The following is a 19,891-nucleotide window of genomic DNA, read 5'->3' as shown; positions in this document are numbered from 1 at the left end:
GGTAATGTCCTCATAAGTCACCCTCTCCTTGTAATACCTTTGTCATACTCATGTCATTATACAAATTTGTGTCCTGATGTCACACACACACACACACACACACACACACACACACACACACACACACACACACACACACACACACACACACACACACACACACACACACACACACACACACACACACACACACACACACACACACACACACTTAAATTTAAAAAGCACACAACTTGTTCTTTTAAATATAAACAGTTAATCTGAGTTTAGATTTATTTGCTTTGCCTTGTTTTCTGCTGTAAAAACTAACAATAGTAAAACAACAATAAGGTAACATTTTTTTTTAATTCTAGAAAAAAGAAATACTTATATTCATATGAACAGGTCATATTCCAGAGCCTGTTCCTTTTCTAAAGACCACAACATAAGTTTTCTGTTCTTTTTTTAAAAAATCTGTTTTAATCTTTGAATTAAATATATTTTAAATATCTTGTACTTTTAAGTAAACATTTTCTTTTAATGTAAGTGTTTCAACCTGAAATATCTAAACATGAAGGATCAAGAACAAATGTACTCCGCATTCATTGTTTTACTTAATCTTTATTATAATCTTTTGAGTAACAATTTTAGAAATGCAGAAAAACAAATTACTTTCATATGTTTGTAACAATTAATCTAATCAATAAAATCCTCACTAATCAATATTTGATGTTGTGTTATCCATTTGTCCATTTGAGTGCAGAGTAAGACTTTTGGAAATGAGCATGAAGCGGTTAAGAGGAAGTGAAAACAGAAGTGCACAGGAAGAGGGCTGGGTATACAGATACTACATATATATAAAAATATATTTAAGGTTCTCTTGGAAATTGCATCAACTTGAAGGCAGACTAGACTAAAACACAAAACAGCATTGAACCTGTTAACGACAGTACCTTGAAAAATAATTTCATCAAGTCCTGTGACTAAACTTAAACTGAAACTCGAATTGAACACTAAAATGTCACCCATTTATACATTTACTGGCCACTTTATTAGGTGCACCTGCTCAACTGCTTGTTAACGCAAATATCTATATAATATATAATGCAAACATTAACCAATCACATGGCAGCAACTTAATGCATTTTGGCATGTAGACATGGTAAGATGATCTGCTGAAGTTCAAACTGAGCATCAGGATGGGGAAGAAAGGTGATTTCAGTGATGAAACTGAGCTGATAGAAAGGCAACAGTAACTCAAACATGTCGCATCCGAGGTATGAAGAAGAGCATCTCTGAATGCAAAGCACATTGAACCTTGATGGGCTACAGCAGCAGAAGATCACACCAGGTGCCACTCTCGTCAGCTAAGAACAGGAAACAGAGACTACAATATACTGAGGCACACGTTGGGCCCCATACTCCATCTGACTATCGTTAAAATGCCATACCCTACCTGAGTAATGTTGCTGACCATGTCCATCCCTTCATGCCCACAGCATACCCATCTTCTGATGGCTACTTCTAGCAGGATAATGAGCCAAGTCACAAAGCTCATATCATCTCAAACTGGTTTCTTGAACATGCCGATGAGTTCACTACACTCAAATGGCCTCCACAGTCAGCAGATATCAATCCAAAACAACGGAAGATTCGCACCACGGATGGAAAATCTGCAGCAACTGTGTGATGTTATCATGTCAATTTGGACCAAATTATTCCAGCACCTTTTTAAATCTATGCCTTGAAAAATTAGGCAGTTTGAAGGCAAAATGTGGTCCAACCTGGTACTAGCAAGGTGTATCTAATAAAATGGCTTCTTCTTTTGTATTTCCTTGAAATATATATCAAAAAAATTTTGATTGCTGTCGTTAATGATTTTCTCTTTTGCAGAAAGCAAAAAACATGCATTATCTTCACACACATTAAACACAGTCTCTTCAATGTGGACATTGACTGATATTTGGATGGAAGCATTTTCTAGTGCAGTGCTCCTCAAACCTGTCCTGTCTCCCTCACACACCCAATTCAAGTCTTGCAGTCTGTACTAATGAACTGATTAGTTGGAATACATTTAGGATACTTCTATGATTTTGTGACATATCAATCTATGGAAAGTAAAGAGCAGTTTGGACAACTTGGAAACCAGTTTATGAAATGCAATGCAAGTCAAGAAGCTGCCAGTGAAAAGCTGTGATGTTGCAGCTGTGCCATTAAACACTTTGTATTACATAATCTAGATAATGACAGCGAGCAGGGGGGAGGTAATGGGGGAATGAGGCAACAACATCCTGTTTAACTGCCAGCAAAGCACTTGTCCAACCAATGTGAAAAATACTGAAAAAGAACCGCTATTGCTAACCACTACTGAAAGGACCTTGACCTCTGCAGTTCAGATGATTTTGAATAAAATATAAACTATAAGACCACATTTAGTTTAAAAGTGAGACCTCAGAACCCTGCTGGTGCAAACAACCTTAGGAGCTTAAGACATAAAGGAAACACTTGAAATAATCTGGAAAGAGAATAATAACGCATATGAGTGTGTGACTGTATGTGTGTGTCCTTCTATTTGAGCGCCTTCACAACAGAGGAGTAGGCTACATGTATCTCCTCATCGCTGGGGCAAGTGGAGGAGTATTCCTCCCGGGCATACGCTGCATCCAGATATCGCCACAGAGATGTCAGAGAGCGAGGGATGGAGAAACCTCGAAACTTCTGACACACAACCTAAAGAAAAGAAAAGAAAAGCTAAGCATTTGATTTGCATACTCTTTTGCTTAAGGATTAGTCCGTTGGGTGTCTGTCTCACTTTGACGATGTGTAGCTTGGGTAGTAAGTTGCAGTCAGCCAGAGTGAGCTCCTGACCATCCAGGAAGGGGCGGGTGGAAGAAGTGACATCATCAGCACTGTTCTCATCGATCTCATCCGGTAGAGGAGAGTTCAGATAGTCATCCAACTTCTTCAGGGCCTTCAGTAAACCCTTCTCCAGATCTGCACAAAGAAACTTTATTTAAAAACATTTTCCTTTTCTGCATTGATGTATTTCCTATTGAAAGGGGGATTGTCCAATTTTAAATAGCCACTACACACAAAAACCACAATTTTCTTTGTCCACAGTGGCCTGTTCACACCAGCAAGAATGTTCGGCATGAAAGTTTGGCCCGATTTTTCACATGCGATTTGTCTGTTCAGACCAGTGGTCGCCAACCCGTCGATCGCGATCGACCGGTCGATCTTTATCACTGTTCCAGTAGCTCGCGAAAATAACAGAAATATGAGTACAAAAATACATTACATTTCTCCAGTCTTTGTACTGTATTTTTGTATTTATTTTTATGTTATTTTCTGGAGACAGACAGATAAAGGTAAATAGCCCACATAATGTCCGAGTCTGTAAACGACCGTAAACAAGAGGCCAGAGATGCTGAAGACGGACGTGAAGAGGAGAAAATTCTGTAGCAGGCAGAGCAGCTCACTGTTCACGATGCTCGAAATATAGGAAGAAAATATAACTATTGAATTGGGGGTGAAGGGTTATGAATTCATCTCTAAAAAGAGATCAGTCTTCAGGAAGATTTCGATGGCAATGGCATTTTATTTTCCTCTTACCTCTGAATAAAGTAGCTAATTATTAGCACATTTCAGCTTTGTTTACAGCGGTAACCAAGGAAACTGCTCCATAAGCGCCACCTGCTGTCAGAGAGTGAATTTGCGTCCCATTCAGCCTGCTGTTTTTGTGTGTAGCATTTATAATTTCACAAAGATAAAGTCAGACCGTTCTGTTTTTGCTTTAAATCTTGAAATTAAATCTAATTCAAATAAAAAACAACTGCTCATGCAATGTGCGTAGCATCTTTGTTTGGATTGTGATTAAAAAGCAGTGGTTCCTCTAATTTGAAATGGCTATGTATTTTTGTTTATTATAATAATATTAATAATAAATATCTGCAACCAGTATCGGAATCGGCCAATTTGCTTGTAAAAATAAATAAATAAATCAGAATCTACAATGACCACGAAAAAAATACTAAATACAATCTGGGCTGTCTTTTTCTATCAAGTAGATCTTGTCTTTCAAAAAGGTCGAGGTCAGGGATCTTGGGCTTAAAAAGGTTGGTGACCACTGGTTCAGACCAATGCATAAAATGCAATTTCAGTCTCTGACAGTAGGCAGCGCTTAAGGTAAAGCAGGAATACAGCAGAAAACAGAGGGAAAACAAGATGCTGATATACAGTATTTATACTGTTTTCTTTTTGTCTCAGTTTGTCTCAGTATTTAATTTGCCATGACTGATATTTGTATAATTTCCTTTAATTATGTGTTCATTGTTCATAATGTTGCAATAAAAAAAAATGCTGCGCTACTATACATTTCTGACACCCACTTGTCACAGAGAAGAAAACAAAATCAAACAGCATTTACATGTTTTCAAACAGCTTTTCAGATTTATTTTTCTCTCGCTATGATGTTTATCGAACAACAGCAAGTACAAGAGTACAGAGAAAGAGAGCTGGGTCTGGTGACTTTCTCTGGTATTCATTGTCACTTATTAAAATAGACTCCTCCTAGAGATTTAATCAGATAAACATAATATTTCATCAGTTTAATCTAAAGGCCTTTGTGACATGAACCCTTTCACATGTAAATTTAAAATATTCTGGCTGATCTCCCAGCATGAGTTTTTCCCAAAATACATGAAAGTAAGTGAACAAGTGAACTGGGGAAGAATAGAGTAAACTTTAAAGTTACTTACGCTATGTGTATCTGATAAAACATGTTGTCTAATTATAATGGAAAGGATTGTTGTTGCCGCTTCTATAGACAATCAGTGTGTATTTTAAAAAACTCTAAATGTATTGTTTTGTTAGTACTCATGTTTATTTAAATGTCTGAAACATAAAATAAACATTATGTGGTTGAAAACACTGCATATTTGTGATATGAAAAGCACTGAGTGCGTCTGGCTCTGGCTTGGCGCCAGCCAAAGCGCACAAGCACATTTGAATTTGGCAGTTGATCATGTGATGCGCTCAACGTTCTAATCACGCCGGTGTGATCGCATGATCCAGGAACCAGCCAAGACTGATAACACCGGTGTGATCATATGCGTCAAAGGGTTAAATTGTGAAGATCTTGAGTTTATGCTGAAGGGTGTGTTCGCCTGACAAAATTCTTTCGACTGACAAAAAGTTTTCGCCATGAAAAAGGAAGTTGTTATAACTCGGGCATACAATGTCTGATCTGCCCCAAAGTCCTGGCCTTAAGACATCTAAATGCCAATATTCAGTTAGTCATAGTGCCACCAGCTGGCAACAGGAAATGGCATGCTTTACACTGTAATTCATTCCCTGAAACACATTTAAATATACCATGAAGTACCAAACATGCAAAAAACACGTTAAATCATGCAACACTTAGCAAAGTGCTAATGTATGCAATTAACGCCACGAAAAAGGAAGTTGTTGTAACTCAGGCATACAATGTCCGATCTGCTCCAAACTTCACATATTTGAGAAGAGTCCTGCCCTGAACACATCTACAGTACATGACAATATTCAGTTACAGTAATAGTGCCACCCACTGGTAAGAGGAAGTGACGTGTTTTACACTGTGATGCACTACTAGCAACATGCTAAAATATGCAACTGAGTGCTAAACATGCTACCAACATTCTAAAACATGCTAGCAACACTTAGCTGAGTGCTAAAGCATGAAACAGGAAGTTGTTGTAACTCAAGCATACAATGTCCAATCTGCCTCAAACTTCACGTTTGATAAGTGCCCTGGCCTGACGACATCTACATTCCAAAATTTAGTTATAGTCATAGCGCCACCAGCTGGTAGCAGGAAGTGTGGCAAATACAACTGAATGACGTAGTCCTCTTATATTTATGTAGTTAAATGCATATTGCCCACGGCGCTCTATTTTCCTAGAGCTACCGGGTGGCGGTGGCACGGGTGCGAAGGCCCTTTCATCGCTGTTTGCAACTTTAATTCAAGTTAAAATGTTTATCACATTGAAATGTTGCACCAAACAACCATCTTGGTTTGAACAGGCCTTAACCAGGTGAAACATGATATGGTTCCAGTGACCAAGCAATTTGTTTGTCCACATTAAACACAAAAATGGGGCATGGTAAAACACAATCAATCAATCAATCAAAAAAAAAAAAAAACACTCAAAACTCAGCCAATCAAACAGCAATAAGGTCAGCCGCAAAAACAACTCAGTCCACGCATTTGCACCGCTAATTTGCACTGCGTATCTTTAGTAAATCCCGACAGTAGTTTTTAACACTAAAAGAGGGTTTGCGCTGATGCAAGCTGTTAGTAAATCTGGCCCTAAGTATCTAAAAACATGAGACGCAGCGCTCAGGAATGGTTTAAAAAAAGTGCAAAGCAGAATGTGACACGGTGTCCTAACTACACGTGACTTTTCCATGTTAATCTGAGTTTTTGTCCTAACCAGCCGCAACGGCAACACACAATGATTCTATTTTAGAAACGGTCTCTATCCCTGTGTCTCATTTCAAAGACTGCTTCCTCCAGAGGTCGCATTAGAAGGCTGCATACGTTATTAAGGTGGTCTCAAAAGTAACCGTTAGATTGCAAAGTAAAAATAAAATTACAATATTTTACACCTCACGAGGAATAACAATAAATTTTATTATGGTTACTTTTCTTAAATAAGACATTTTTGATTATGTATGCAGCCTTCAAATGCAACCTCCAGAGGACGCAGCCTCCGAAATGAGACACAGCTTATTTGTCCGCGAAGTTGCAGTTGGAATAACCACACAGATTATGGCAATGATAATATCAGCTACTGTTTATGTGCTTTATTTAATGTTAAAATCATCTAATGTGAGTTTGAATATCATTCTGTGTTCCCAGCTTTTTAGCTGTAACAAAAACAACACTGGCTAATTCACTTCAAATCTTGAAAATAAATAAATGAATGTTCAAACTGTCAACTCAATGTGAACAAACAAGTGTATTCTATGCCAAAGATCGTTTTAGTCACTCCGTATGTACTTCCCAAGAGAGCCCGCATTCACACTCTTCTGATTGGCTGTGGTTTTTGATTGATTTTGTCATGTCTAACAGCCCAATACCTACAAAAAGAAATTTCGATATTTCGCATTTTCTGTGTGTAGTTACGACACAGTGTGAGGGTGTAGAGACGTGCTTTTGAGATGTGATGTAATAACGGAAATAACAGAAACAGCCAAACAGTAGACCAGATAACAAAAAACAAAAGGCTTGCAATGCTTGCCCTGCCTCCGCGGTCATCTGATTGGTCCACTGTTATGGAACTGACATTGATGAGTGACACTGTGTGTAAAAGTTGAAATTCTTTTAACTTGATATGGCATTTTAAAAATGTGGCACTCATGTGCAAGACTGCAATAGAAGAAAGACGCGAGTGCAATGGTCATATACATCCGACTAGGGCAGTGGTTTTCAAACCTGTCCTGGAGGCACCCCAGCCCTGCACATTTTTTTTGTCTCCCTTACAAAATGTGCAGGACAGGTATGAAAACCACTGGTCTAGCGCATGTTTACATGGAAACAATGTAAACATGCACTAACAAAACAATGTTTTCTGTAATCCAGGAACATTGGATTTGGATTAAGTTTGACAGACAAAATTAAACAATACTGTCTGTTTACAGCTGGCCAGTTGGTTGTGAATCTCACATCTGAAACTTAATAATGGGCATATTTTTTTTACAAATGACTGAAAACAAATAGCAGCATTCTTGCACTCACTTTCGTTCATCTGAGGGTTTGAATTCTTAATGTAGGCTGAAAACTTTGAGAACACATCAAGACCTGCAGTGTTAGATTCAGGATTGCGAGCTGCCAGCCGTGGGTATCTGTGTTGTAAAAGAAGAGGAAGGACAGAGAGTAAACATAATGAAATGGAATACAAATACAAGCACAGTGATATATGGAGCCACAGAATGAAGGGAAATAGAGAATGCTATAATGAAGACAGTTACTTAGGAGGGCAGAGGGTTTCCTCCAGAAACTCTTCTATCTTGTTGGTGTCCGTCTTCACCTCTGTGCCGTACAACAGGAAAGGGGGCTGAGCACCAGGGGCCAGATCTTTAAGAATGTCTGGCTTCCTAGTCACAAAACATAGAGAGAGGAATAGCATTACTTTTGTAAAATGCTGTATACACACTGTGCACAGTTTGGCAATCGGCATGGATGGAATACCCGGATGACCTATTTCATTTGTCAAAAGCACACTGCTTGAGATTCCACAATGCAATGCACTTAAATTGACCTTCCATTTCCAGCGTGAATGAATTATTTTTTTTTGTTTTGGATTGGACCATGAATTTTTATTAATGGAATACTGTGAGCCGTCAGCTCCAAGGTCTGGGTATACTCCATTTTCCGTGTTACGCTCCGTCTTGTGCACAGTTGAGCGCGTGAGACTTTCAAAGATACTCCTTTGCCTGTGAGCGCGGAAAGACGCGTTCGGTCCATGGCATGCACACGAGCACCGTCCGTGGTCACAAAAAACGCGGCCACTGTTCAGAGAGTCAAAGTTAGTCCACACAGTAAACGTTTCTTGCTTGCGCCGACTGAAAACTCATGAGACAGGAGAGACTTTGCAGTAGCCTACTGAACATTGGATTAAACAGGTAATCACTTTGATGCCGTGCCTGAACACCGTTTATCCCTTCACAGTGGCATATAGCGGACGGGCACGCAGCGCTATTAAATTATTATTATTATTATTATGCTACTTTTATTATTAAATTAATATGGCAATTCATTTGCCCCACAATATCATAGCGCATCACCGCATAACTGACGCACTGTGAGTGAGGATAATAAAAAGATTATATACTACTTGTTTAACACGAAATAGCCTGCTTCTCGATTCACGAAAAATACAATTTTTTCTCACTATTGGCCACAATATTCATTTCGCATCGTCTCTAAGAGAATGTGCACCGTTAATGCAGCGTGCCAAAAGCTCAGTCAGTATTCCTTTATGTTCTTTGGCACAGGAAATTCTGAACTGCTCAGTTTTTTGATCGGCTCCTCTATCAGCCAGATAAAAGGGACCCTCAGTCCAGGGTATGAGGTGTTGAGTGGATATCCCATAGTTAACCACAATTTCTCATTTAACAGTCTATATGAAAATCCTGTACTAACCAAAGCCTGGCCTTGCCAAGAGTCAGTGTTTATAGGTACAATCAACTGCTGTGGTAGAGATGAAGAGAAAGGATGAGTAGGTGAGTATACAGACTCCATTTGAATGACAGTGCTAACAGTAGAATGATTACCATGGTTACCTTTAACAGGATTTGAACTTTGCTGACCTTATAGTTTCTGTTCTTACCAGAACCACTCTGAGGACAAGAAGTTGGAGAATGAGGGGCCCTTACACCAACAACAGAAGGGAGTTTTAGAGTCCTGTGGTACTGGAGCCTTTACTGGGTTATTAAACTGAACAACAACAGGACTAGTTACTCTGAGTTTCCAAGGTTTTTTCCGTTGTTCATAATGTAACTGGTTTTCCTTGTCTTTTTCCAGCTGTTGCCCAAGACGCACTAAACCATCAACAGAAGTAACTCCATTACTTCGAAGTTGACTTGCCATCTGAGGATTGATGTTCTTCAAGATCAGCTTAATGACTTCATCCTCTTCAATTTGTGGCTTCCAACATTTGCACAGAGCTCTGTACATGTAAGCAAAAACTTGTATGCCCTCACCTTCCTGCTGTACACGTTCTTACTCTCTCTGCTAGCTTTCTGGCAAGAAAGTAGAAAGAAACTTGGATTCAAACTCCTGGCAAGCAGACCCAGTTCTTGGCAGCTATTGAAGGTTGGGCTTCAATTTACTGGGTGGGCATTTTTGGACAGATTTACTGGGTGGGCATTTTTTTTAATTTTATTTATTTTATTTTTTATTTTAGTTTGGGGGGGGGGGGGGGGGGGGGGGGGGGGGGTCAGGTAATACACAAGATAGATAGATAGATAGATAGGCTGTTTAAACTGCACACTTTTATAACAAGTTTATATCTTATTTTCACTTTCCATAAAATGCTAGCATTTTCACTTTTCTACTGTCCAGTGACAATTTATAAAGTAAACGAGTTGGAAGCCTACTGTTTTAGTAATGAACGCAACTTAAATTACGCAGAATGGGGCCGTTCACACAGAACACGTTTATCAATTCCATCGTGCTACTTTTCCATTTTTTTTCATTGTTTAAACACGCTGTAGACAGATTTTGACCTTTGCGCTCATGTCTCACATCCTTTGCACCTTGTCTTGTGCATGACACGGTGTACTAAAAACGCAGCGCTTAAGTTAAAATAAGTTCAACTTTTAAAAAAGGCGTCTTGCCTGCACTGACTTGCGCCTCACAATTTTAACCACAAAAACGCCTTCTGTGTGACTAGTTGAAAGATAAACAATGAATTCTTACTTCAGTGTTATTTAAGCAGACAGTTTGCCTCGTACATTCAGTTTAACAGAATTAAAAGCAAGCAAAAGAGTGCAAGGTTTCAAATAAACAATGCATTAGCATTTTAAACACTTACATTATGTTCTTGCTACATCCATGCAATAAATGCACGTTCTTGAATTAATTTTAACTAGCGAGCTGGCAGTGGTGACGGGACTAGCGAGCTGGCAGTGGTGACGGATGCAAGAGCGCGTGAGTGTTTTGCTTAATATCTGTTCTGGGTCAGTTGCTTCTAGGAAGGATTTAATTCGTATCTGTGTTTGTCCTATTTCCTACCTCGACTATAATTGTATTTTAATTGTACTTGTTTAGAATAACAGCCGCGTTTGCAGACGTTATTGGTGTTATTGCCCGCACTTAAGCTTTAGTTAGTTTCGGTTTTCAGCCATTCACGGGTTTAGGCTTGTTGGGGAAAAATTTAATATGCCAATATCTGCTTCAAGCTATGCAAAACACCTCTCTGAGCTCAACAGACACAGTGTCTGCTGAAATCCAGGGGGGTAACGGTGAGACACCCAAACTGAGAGCTTTCCCGAACCTAGGGTATCGGATAATTTAAATAAGTTCAAAGACAGAAGGGGAAGCCATTTGTGTATGTGTATTGTCACTAGCCATTTGTGTATGTGTATTGTCACTTTTACCCTGTATGGAAAAGTACTGAGAAGAGTTGCTCAAACATTGGGGGTATAAATGTTTGTGGGTTCTCTTGTGTCCTTAGTTCACACTCGGGGCAGACATTGTATGGTTGTGTCGACTGTGGACTCTTTCTTGCAAGAAATAAAATCTTTATAAAGTGAATTCTCCTGAGGTTTGTCTCTTACTAGTGATGTCAGCTAATTCATTTTTGCCGCAACAATTTTGGTGTCAGAAGCGGGATTCCTTGGACGGACCTACTGGACCTGGGCAGCACCGGTGACCTGCAATCCTGACCCAAGTCAGCCCTAACCCCGTTTAGATTCAGGGACGAGGGGCCGGTGCTGTGTATGTCCGGGAGAACGACCACTGGAATCAAGAGAAAAGAACCCGAGACGGCAACGGGAGCTGCTGGTAAGAGACAAACTTGGAAAATTCAGGGGAGATTTTTTTTAAATATAATTTGGTGAAATTTAAATTTTAATGTATTGGGAAAAACCATAAGGGGTGACTGAATCTGTGGCAAATGCAGCGTGAACTGATTTTTTTTACGAGGTAAAAAAAAAAAAAAAAAACTGAAATCACGTGGGCGAATAAGAGGGACTGAGTTGTGTGCGGTCCGGGGACTAGAGGGACTGAGTTGTGTGCGGTCCGGGGACTGAGTTGTGTGCAGTCCCGAATAGGGCGCTATTGAGAGCGTCCGCCCAGCTGATCTTGGGTGAAGAGATCAGATCTGTACGGAGACGTCCAACAGATTAATAGCGCGCGCGCGAAAAGCCACAGAGTCAGACTGCCAATATGGGGAAATCCCAAAGCAAGCTAGCTGAATATGAGACACCGGTATTTTGTCAAATGAGAAAATTATATGGCCAAAGATGCATGCAAGATATAGAAAAGTTGATCAAATATCATGATTTCCCAAAAGAAGGAACACTTAGTAGTACAAGGTTGAAAACGGTAAAATTGTCGATCGAAGAAGGGAGTGACATAACGAAGGGTTGTGCTAAAAAACATGTATGTGGGAAATGTGAGAAAACAATTAATTGCTGGGTGGAAGAGGCAGATAATAGGGAAAGAAGAATGTTGAAAAAAGAAAAGAAAAATGAAGAAAAGGCGACTGCGCCTCCACAGAATGAGATTACTATTACTAACACATCTTATGCTTGTGCTTTTCCACATGAAACACCGCCGAGCTACACAATTTATCCCAATGCGGAGCTCCAAGGCCTGAAAGTGGACCCCGACCTCGACTGCTCTCCGTTTCCACCGAACCAACCAATTCTACCAGCCAAACCAACTCCAGCTCCCCAGCAGAGAGACGGGGGAGCACGCGCCGCTGAGATGAGAGAAGAGAGAGCGCGCACAGCTGAACGGTCAACAGAAGGAGGAGCATGCGCAGCCGAGCCAACAGCAGAGGGGGCGCACGCAGCTGAAAGCTTCCGGGGCAAAGAAACACTGCCGTCCGGAAGGAGAAAGAGACTAGTGATCCGGAAGACAAAGCAAAGAAAGAAAGGTGCGCAATCATATGTTTTACGTTCCAACACACATGCACGAGCCAGAATGCTGGAGTCAGACGGGGACTTCGATCTGAATCCTGATACCCTCACAGAGAGCGACGAGGAAGAGGAAGATTTTGAGATCCAGAGTCCGAAGAAAACAAAGAACTGGGACAGAACTGCGAAGGAAGAGCGGGTGAGCATCACAGCACCCATGGTGGAAGTTATGGGAACAAATTCAATAGAATTAGTATACCGCCCTTGGAATTTAACCGACATGAAAGAGGCGATGGCCCACCTGCCGAATCCCGACGACGCAGGGGACCGTTTTGCCACCGAACTGATGACATTCTGCCAAGAGTTCAGCCCGACGCTAAATGAACTGAAAAGAATCATGATGGCAAAGCTGGGAGGAATGAACTGGCACAAGATCAGCGCAGAATTACCAGCAGCAGATCACAGACGAAGTCACGTTAACTGGCATCATGCTTCAAACGACGGATATCGAGCAGCTGTGACGGGACTGACTGAGACTGTGAGGAGAGCATTTCCAGCGCGCATTGACATGTCCAGAGTGAGCCACTGCCGTCAAGAACCAGGTGAGAGCGTTCAAGTTTATTATGAGCGACTCTACAGTGTGTTTTGCAAGCACAGCGGGTTAAAGGAACCAGCAGATCGTGGCGACAGACCAACCACATGGGAAAGTTGTTTGGCGAATAGTCTTTTGAATGGACTGAGACCTGAGATTTCCCAAGCCGTGAAACACAGCTATATTGAATGGACTGAAGGACGAGTAAGCACCATCATGAAACATGCCTTGCACGCGGAAGATGAGCTGAGGGCAAAGAAGGAAAGGTCAAGAATAAAAGAATTGCAGTTGGCAGCCGTGCAAAGACCGCAAAGATTCAGCGGGAACATATGGGGACACAATTCAGATAAAAATGGCTGTTATCTGTGCGGAGCTGATGACCACATTGTTCGTGAGTGCATGAGATGCAGGAAGTGCAAAATGGATGGACATTGGGCAATAAACTGCCCTGAACTGCGAAAGGCTGACTGAGGAAAAAGGATGCGGAGAGCAGGAGGAGATCGGGTGGACCACGGCCAAGGATGCAAAAACCGCCGCAAAGGGAAGTACACATTTACTAATATCAAACACACACACAAACGCACCCACACCTGAACACATGCACTGATAATGCAATGAAAAAAAAAAAAAAAAAAAAAAAAAAAAAGGCTTGCACCTCTTTGTGTGTTTCTGAAACAAACAGAGAAGATTTTGACAAATGTTTGATTATGTATAGCAGTAAGGGATTTTTAAACATGCCTGAATATCCGCTGCTAGTTGAAGGGACAATGATTTCATTTTTGGTAGACTCAGGGGCGACCCGATCTGTTTTGCGATCATGTGACTTGCCATGTGAACCAGCACTAACAAACAAAACGCATGGTTCTTTGTCTGTATCAGGACATTATATAACAGAACTGTTCACTGTGCCACTAAAGTGTGAGACGGAAGGGGGCCACATGCTGAAGCATGCATTTTTTAACTTCAAAAACATGCCCAGTACCCGTTCTGGACCAAGATTTAATGTACAAATTAAATTTGGTAATGGTTGCAGATCCCTCGGGCATTGTAGTGAGAGAGGGTGAGCAAATGTATTTGAAAACAGAACCAAAAATGGGTTTACAAATGGCACATAACCAAAACTGAGTGGCCAAAAACAATCTGTGAATTGGGGAAAAATAGAACGCTGTCATTTGGTACAGATTTTATGATGCCTGACAATTTGCATTGCACGTCACTTCGCAACAGAACGAGATACTATGGAGAAAAAAAAAAAAAAAAAAAAAGGGTTCATGTCTTCTGTTCTTTTGCAGCTACATGGAGACAGAATGCGACCAGTGGGTTATTTCTCTGGCAAATTAGATCCAGTAGCAGCAGGCCTGCCGCACTGTCTGAGGGTCGTGGCAGCTGCTGAACAGGCTGTGATGGCCTCTAGAGAATTTGTGGGGTATTCTGACATGACATTAATGGTTTCGCATGCCGTTTCCATGATTTTGCAGAAACAGAAGACATCACATTTGTCAACAGCACGATGGCTGAGGTATCACACAATTTTGCTGGATATGCCAAACATCACAGTCAAGCGTTGCACAGTGCTGAATCCTGACACTCTCTTTCTAAAAGAGGAGGATGGGGAGGAACATCATTGCTGTTTGACTGCACTCAAACAGATATGTACCCCGCGCCCTGACATTTCGGACACACTGCTCGAAAACAGTGAGCATATCCTGTTTGTGGATGGCTCTGCGTTCAGAGATCCACAGACAGGCCTGAACAAAGTTGGTTACGCAGTGACCACTGAATTCGAAACATTGACATCTGGCACATTGCCATCAAATTTTTTTAGCTCAAGCGGCGGAGCTCGTAGCCCTAGCAGAAGCATGCTAGCTTATGGAGGGTAAAAGTGTAACGATTTACACAGATTCACGATACGCGTTCGGGGTTGAGAATGATTTTGGGGCTTTATGGAAACATATATAAAAAAAAAAATTTTGAAATCTGATGGCCGGCCAATTCTAAATGCTTCTCTTGTGTCTACTCTTCTAGACACAATTCTCTTGCCAAAACAACTTGCTATCTGTAAATGCGCAGCGCATACTAAAAACAAAGATTTCATTTCAACAGGAAACACAAGAGCAGATATGGCTGGGAAGGCCGCGGCAGCACAGCAGTCAAAGGAACCAGAATGTATTTTATTATCTGAAACTAACACAAATGCTTTGACTTCCTTACAGAGTATGCAGGCATTTGCTACAGTAGCGGAGAAGAACCTGTGGAGACGTTGTGGCTGCAAACTTGAGAATGATGTGTGGATGAGCGTGGATGGCAAGCCTTGTTTACCCCGACATTTTTTTTTTCTCTCATTATGCTAAATGCCTCCATGGGCGAGACCATGGAGGCAAAGGGGCTATGGTAGGGCAGATGAAAGACATGTGGTTCACAAAGGGTTTTATTGTGTTAATGTACATGAGAATGAGAAAAAGAACCAGAGTAAATCTAAGCCCATTTGAAATTGTTTTTGGACGACCGCCCTTCATGGGAATGGAAGGGGGTAAACAACAGTTGCCATCCATAGATTTGTGTGAGCACAATATGTTGAATTACTGCAAAGAAAAGTCTTCTCTGTTGTCTAATGTCTGTGTGCGGGAGAAAGATTCTCAGGGGAAACCGGCTGAGACTCCCTTGCACAACATCAAGCCGGGAGATTACATGGTGATAAGGGACCTGAGGAGGAAGAGCTGGAAGGTGAAAAAGCTTGAGCCTTTTATCGTGCTTCTGACGACACACCGCCGTCAAGGTAGCTGAGAGAGCGACGTGGGTGCATGCGAGCCATTGCAGAAAGGTCCCACCAGTGATCGGGGAGGAGGAGCCGAGAGGAGAGGAGCAGAGACACTGGCACAACATGGTGCTGAGCCAACCAGTTTTCAAAGAAAACACATCAAAACTAATCTTCCTCGTACGTCCTGGATGTACAACTGTGCGATCCACTTAGCAGTGCATTTCCAGCATAGTACAGAGAATGTTGAAGACTAATATGTCTCAGCAAATGGGTAAACTAACTGTTTATGACGATTACAATGAGTGGATGAACGAATTTGATGAGATGTTTAGCGAGGAGACAACTAAAATAAATTAGGGGATTTTTATTTATTTGTTTTTATTATTTTATTTAATCTGGGTAACATTTGAAGGGAACCCAGATATCTAAATGTTTCTTTATTTACAAATTTAAGAGAGTGATCATTTATACAAATTAGAGATGAAGAGTGTAAGTGTGATGAGTAACTTAAATTAGCTTGTTTTATTATTATTGTTTATTATTCTTATTTTATTCATACCTACACATTTTAAATTTTTCTTGTGAGTTATCAAAGAATGATAAAAGGGGGAATTGTTGGGGAAAAATTTAATATGCCAATATCTGCTTCAAGCTATGCAAAACACCTCTCTGAGCTCAACAGACACAGTGTCTGCTGAAATCCAGGGGGGTAACGGTGAGACACCCAAACTGAGAGCTTTCCCGAACCTAGGGTATCGGATAATTTAAATAAGTTCAAAGACAGAAGGGGAAGCCATTTGTGTATGTGTATTGTCACTAGCCATTTGTGTATGTGTATTGTCACTTTTACCCTGTATGGAAAAGTACTGAGAAGAGTTGCTCAAACATTGGGGGTATAAATGTTTGTGGGTTCTCTTGTGTCCTTAGTTCACACTCGGGGCAGACATTGTATGGTTGTGTCGACTGTGGACTCTTTCTTGCAAGAAATAAAATCTTTATAAAGTGAATTCTCCTGAGGTTTGTCTCTTACTAGTGATGTCAGCTAATTCATTTTTGCCGCAACAGGCTTTTGCAGTGCTGATTTGCAAGGCGGGCCTTGCGAGGCTAAGCATACTTACACTCGTGTAATTAAGAAGTGAACAGGACTAGCGAGCTGGCAGTGGTGACGGACGCAAGAGCGCGTGAGTGTTTTGCTTAATATCTGTTCTGGGTCAGTTGCTTTGTTTATTCTTTGCTGCTAGGAAGGATTTAATTCGTATCTGTGTTAGTCCTATTTCCTACCTCGACTATAATTGTATTTTAATTGTACTTGTTTAGAATAACAGCCGCGTTTGCAGACTTTATTGGTGTTATTGCCCACACTTAAGCTTTAGTTAGTTTTGGTTTTCAGCCATTCACAGGTTTAGGCTTTTGCAGTGCTGATTTGCAAGGCGGGCCTAGCTCGTTTCAATCACGTGTTAATAAGCAGTATATTAATTGTGTGTGCGCGCTGTCGCGGAAGCGTCAGCGGGAGCGTTCAGCCTCCTCGTGTGAAGACCAACTCGGGTAAAGACCTGCGACTCTACCTAGCAACGACACCGGTAGGCACTTAAGTTTCTTCCCTCCTTTCACACTTTTCCTTCTTCCTCAGCATGTGCTTTCATCTCATTCCTGTTGTCTCTCTGCAACGCTCCACTAACCCACGTAAAAGGCAGCGCAATGCTTCTAACCTGCGTTCTATTTACTCCTCTTCTAACACTAATACTCCTCTCTCTGTCTCTGTGGGTCTATGGAATTGTCAGTCAGCAGTTAACAAAGCTGACTTCATTCCAGCCTTTGCTACTAACTCTTCTCTTAATATCTTGGGCTTGACTGAGACCTGGATTCGTCCAGAGGACTCAGCAACTCCTGCTGCTCTCTCTAAAAACTTCACTTTCTCTCATACCCCTCGCCAATCTGGGAGGGGTGGGGGCACAGGTCTTCTCATTTCTGACAATTGGAAATTCTCGACTCATTCCTCTCTTTGCAACTACAATTCATTTGAGTTTCATGCTATTACAATCTCAATTCCTGTCAAAATTCATATCGTAGTAATTTATCGCCCCCCAGGCCAACTGGGTACCTTTGTAGAGGAACTGGACATGCTGCTGTCCTCATTCCCAGAGGATGGTAGCCCACTTGTAGTTTTTGGCGATTTCAACATTCATCTAGAGAAGCCTTATGCTTCAGACTTCCACTCTCTTCTAGCCTCATTCGATCTTAATCGGCTCATCACCACAAGTACACACAAATCTGGCAACCAACTTGATCTCATTTACACACGCAACTGCATCACCGACAACATTCTGGTAAAACCTCTGCACGTTTCCAATCATTTTTTCATTACTTTTAATCTTAAACTCCCCATTTGTTCACCACCAACCCGCTACCAGTTACCTTCAGACGAAACCTGCGCTCTCTTTCTTTTTCTGATCTTTCCTCTACTGTATCATCCTCCCTTCCCTCACCCTCACAATTCTCATCTCTGGACGTGAATACAGCAACAGACACTTTATGTTCCACATTAACTTCTTCTCTAGATAGTATCTGTCCTCTGTCATCCAGGCCTGCATGTGCCACTCCCTCTAATCCCTGGATGTTCTTCGTGAACATCGGACCAAACTCAGGGCTGCAGAGAGGAAGTGGCACAAATCAAAAGACCAATTTGACCTAAGTAGCTATCAGTCTCTGCTCTCATCCTTTTCTGCTGAAATTCATGCTGCTAAATCCTCCTATTTCCACAACAAAATCAACAGCGCTTCAAACACACGCACACTTTTCAAAACATTCAACTCTCTCCTCTGCCCCCCTCCACCACCCACCTCATCCCTTACTGCTGATAATTTTGCTACATTTTTCACTGACAAAACATCTACCATCAGCAGTCAGTTCTCCGCTCCACACACACAGGAACTCAGACCAACCACACACACAGCCACACACCTCCTCTCTTCATTCTCCCCCCTCACTGAGACAGAAGTATCCAAACTTCTCCTCTCCAGCCATCCCACCACCTGCCCTCTAGATCCCATACCCACACACCTTCTACAAGCCATCACTCCCACACTTTTACCAGCACTGACACACATCATCAACACATCTCTCCACACTGGCACTTTCCCTAACATATTCAAGCAGGCTCGGGTAACCCCACTGCTTAAGAAACCCACATTAAACAAGTCTCTTGTAGACAGCTACAGACCTGTTTCTCTCCTACCATTCATAGGAAAAACACTTGAACGAGTTGTTTTCAACCAGGTGTCATCTTTCCTCTCACAGAGCAACCAATTGGATGTCAATCAATCTGGTTTCAAGAGTGGCCACTCGACTGAGACTGCACTGCTGTCGGTCACTGAATCCCTGCGGATTGCAAAGGCTGATTCCAAATCATCAGTTCTCATTCTGCTCGATCTATCTGCTGCCTTTGACACGGTGAATCATCAGATCCTCCTGTCCACCCTCTCATCACTGGGCATCACAGGTACTCCGCTTCACTGGTTTGAATCCTATCTCACAGGAAGGTCTTTCAGGGTTGCCTGGAGAGGGGACGTATCCAAAGCTCATAAACTGACCACGGGTGTTCCTCAGGGTTCAGTTCTTGGACCCCTCCTCTTTTCCATTTACACTACATCACTTGGTCCCATCATTCAGGCGCATGGTTTCTCCTACCATTGCTATGCTGATGACACACAACTCTTTCCTTTCATTCCAACCAGATGATCGCACATCTCGGCATGGATGAAAGAACATCATCTACAGCTCAACCTGGCTAAGACTGAGCTTCTCGTCTTCCCTGCCAATCCGACTCTAAATCACGATTTCAGCATCCAGCTAGGTACATACTCAAGTACCCCGTCAAATTCGGCCAGAAATCTTGGAGTAATCCTTGATGACCAACTGACCTTCAAAGACCACAT

At 41.6% G+C, this 19,891-nt stretch overlaps 2 protein-coding genes across 3 annotated transcripts in view; one reads left to right on the top strand and one right to left on the bottom strand.

The window, feature by feature from the left end:
• Nucleotides 1-561: 561 nt before the first annotated feature.
• Nucleotides 562-19,891, bottom strand: part of clic1 (chloride intracellular channel 1) — a 67,395-nt gene continuing 48,065 nt past the window's right edge. For both annotated transcript variants that reach the window (XM_067361370.1, XM_067361369.1), the window contains exons 3-6: nucleotides 7,990-8,115; nucleotides 7,757-7,863; nucleotides 2,792-2,973; nucleotides 562-2,709 (exon numbers count right to left, since the gene is read on the bottom strand). In XM_067361370.1, the coding sequence (XP_067217471.1) occupies nucleotides 2,548-2,709; nucleotides 2,792-2,973; nucleotides 7,757-7,863; nucleotides 7,990-8,115 (577 nt within the window). In that variant the 3' untranslated portion in view covers nucleotides 562-2,547. The remainder of the gene's footprint in view (nucleotides 2,710-2,791; nucleotides 2,974-7,756; nucleotides 7,864-7,989; nucleotides 8,116-19,891) is intronic.
• Nucleotides 11,719-18,597, top strand: LOC137002056 (uncharacterized). Its single transcript, XM_067361504.1, has 2 exons — nucleotides 11,719-16,133; nucleotides 16,884-18,597. Exon 1 carries the CDS (start codon nucleotides 11,912-11,914, stop codon nucleotides 13,667-13,669), a length of 1,758 nt encoding a protein of 585 aa, XP_067217605.1. The 5' UTR covers nucleotides 11,719-11,911; the 3' UTR covers nucleotides 13,670-16,133; nucleotides 16,884-18,597.

The sequence above is a fragment of the Chanodichthys erythropterus genome, chromosome 15, assembly GCF_024489055.1.
Source record: "Chanodichthys erythropterus isolate Z2021 chromosome 15, ASM2448905v1, whole genome shotgun sequence".
NCBI classification, from domain to species: Eukaryota; Metazoa; Chordata; class Actinopteri; order Cypriniformes; family Xenocyprididae; genus Chanodichthys; species Chanodichthys erythropterus.
The sequence above is the reverse complement of the archived record's forward strand: the minus strand, read 5'-3'. Positions and strand labels throughout refer to the sequence as shown.

Excerpts from the sequence above, each read along its gene's own strand:
- LOC137002056 (XM_067361504.1), top strand. The coding sequence starts at position 11,912 with ATGGGGAAATCCCAAAGCAAGCTAGCTGAATATGAGACACCGGTATTT.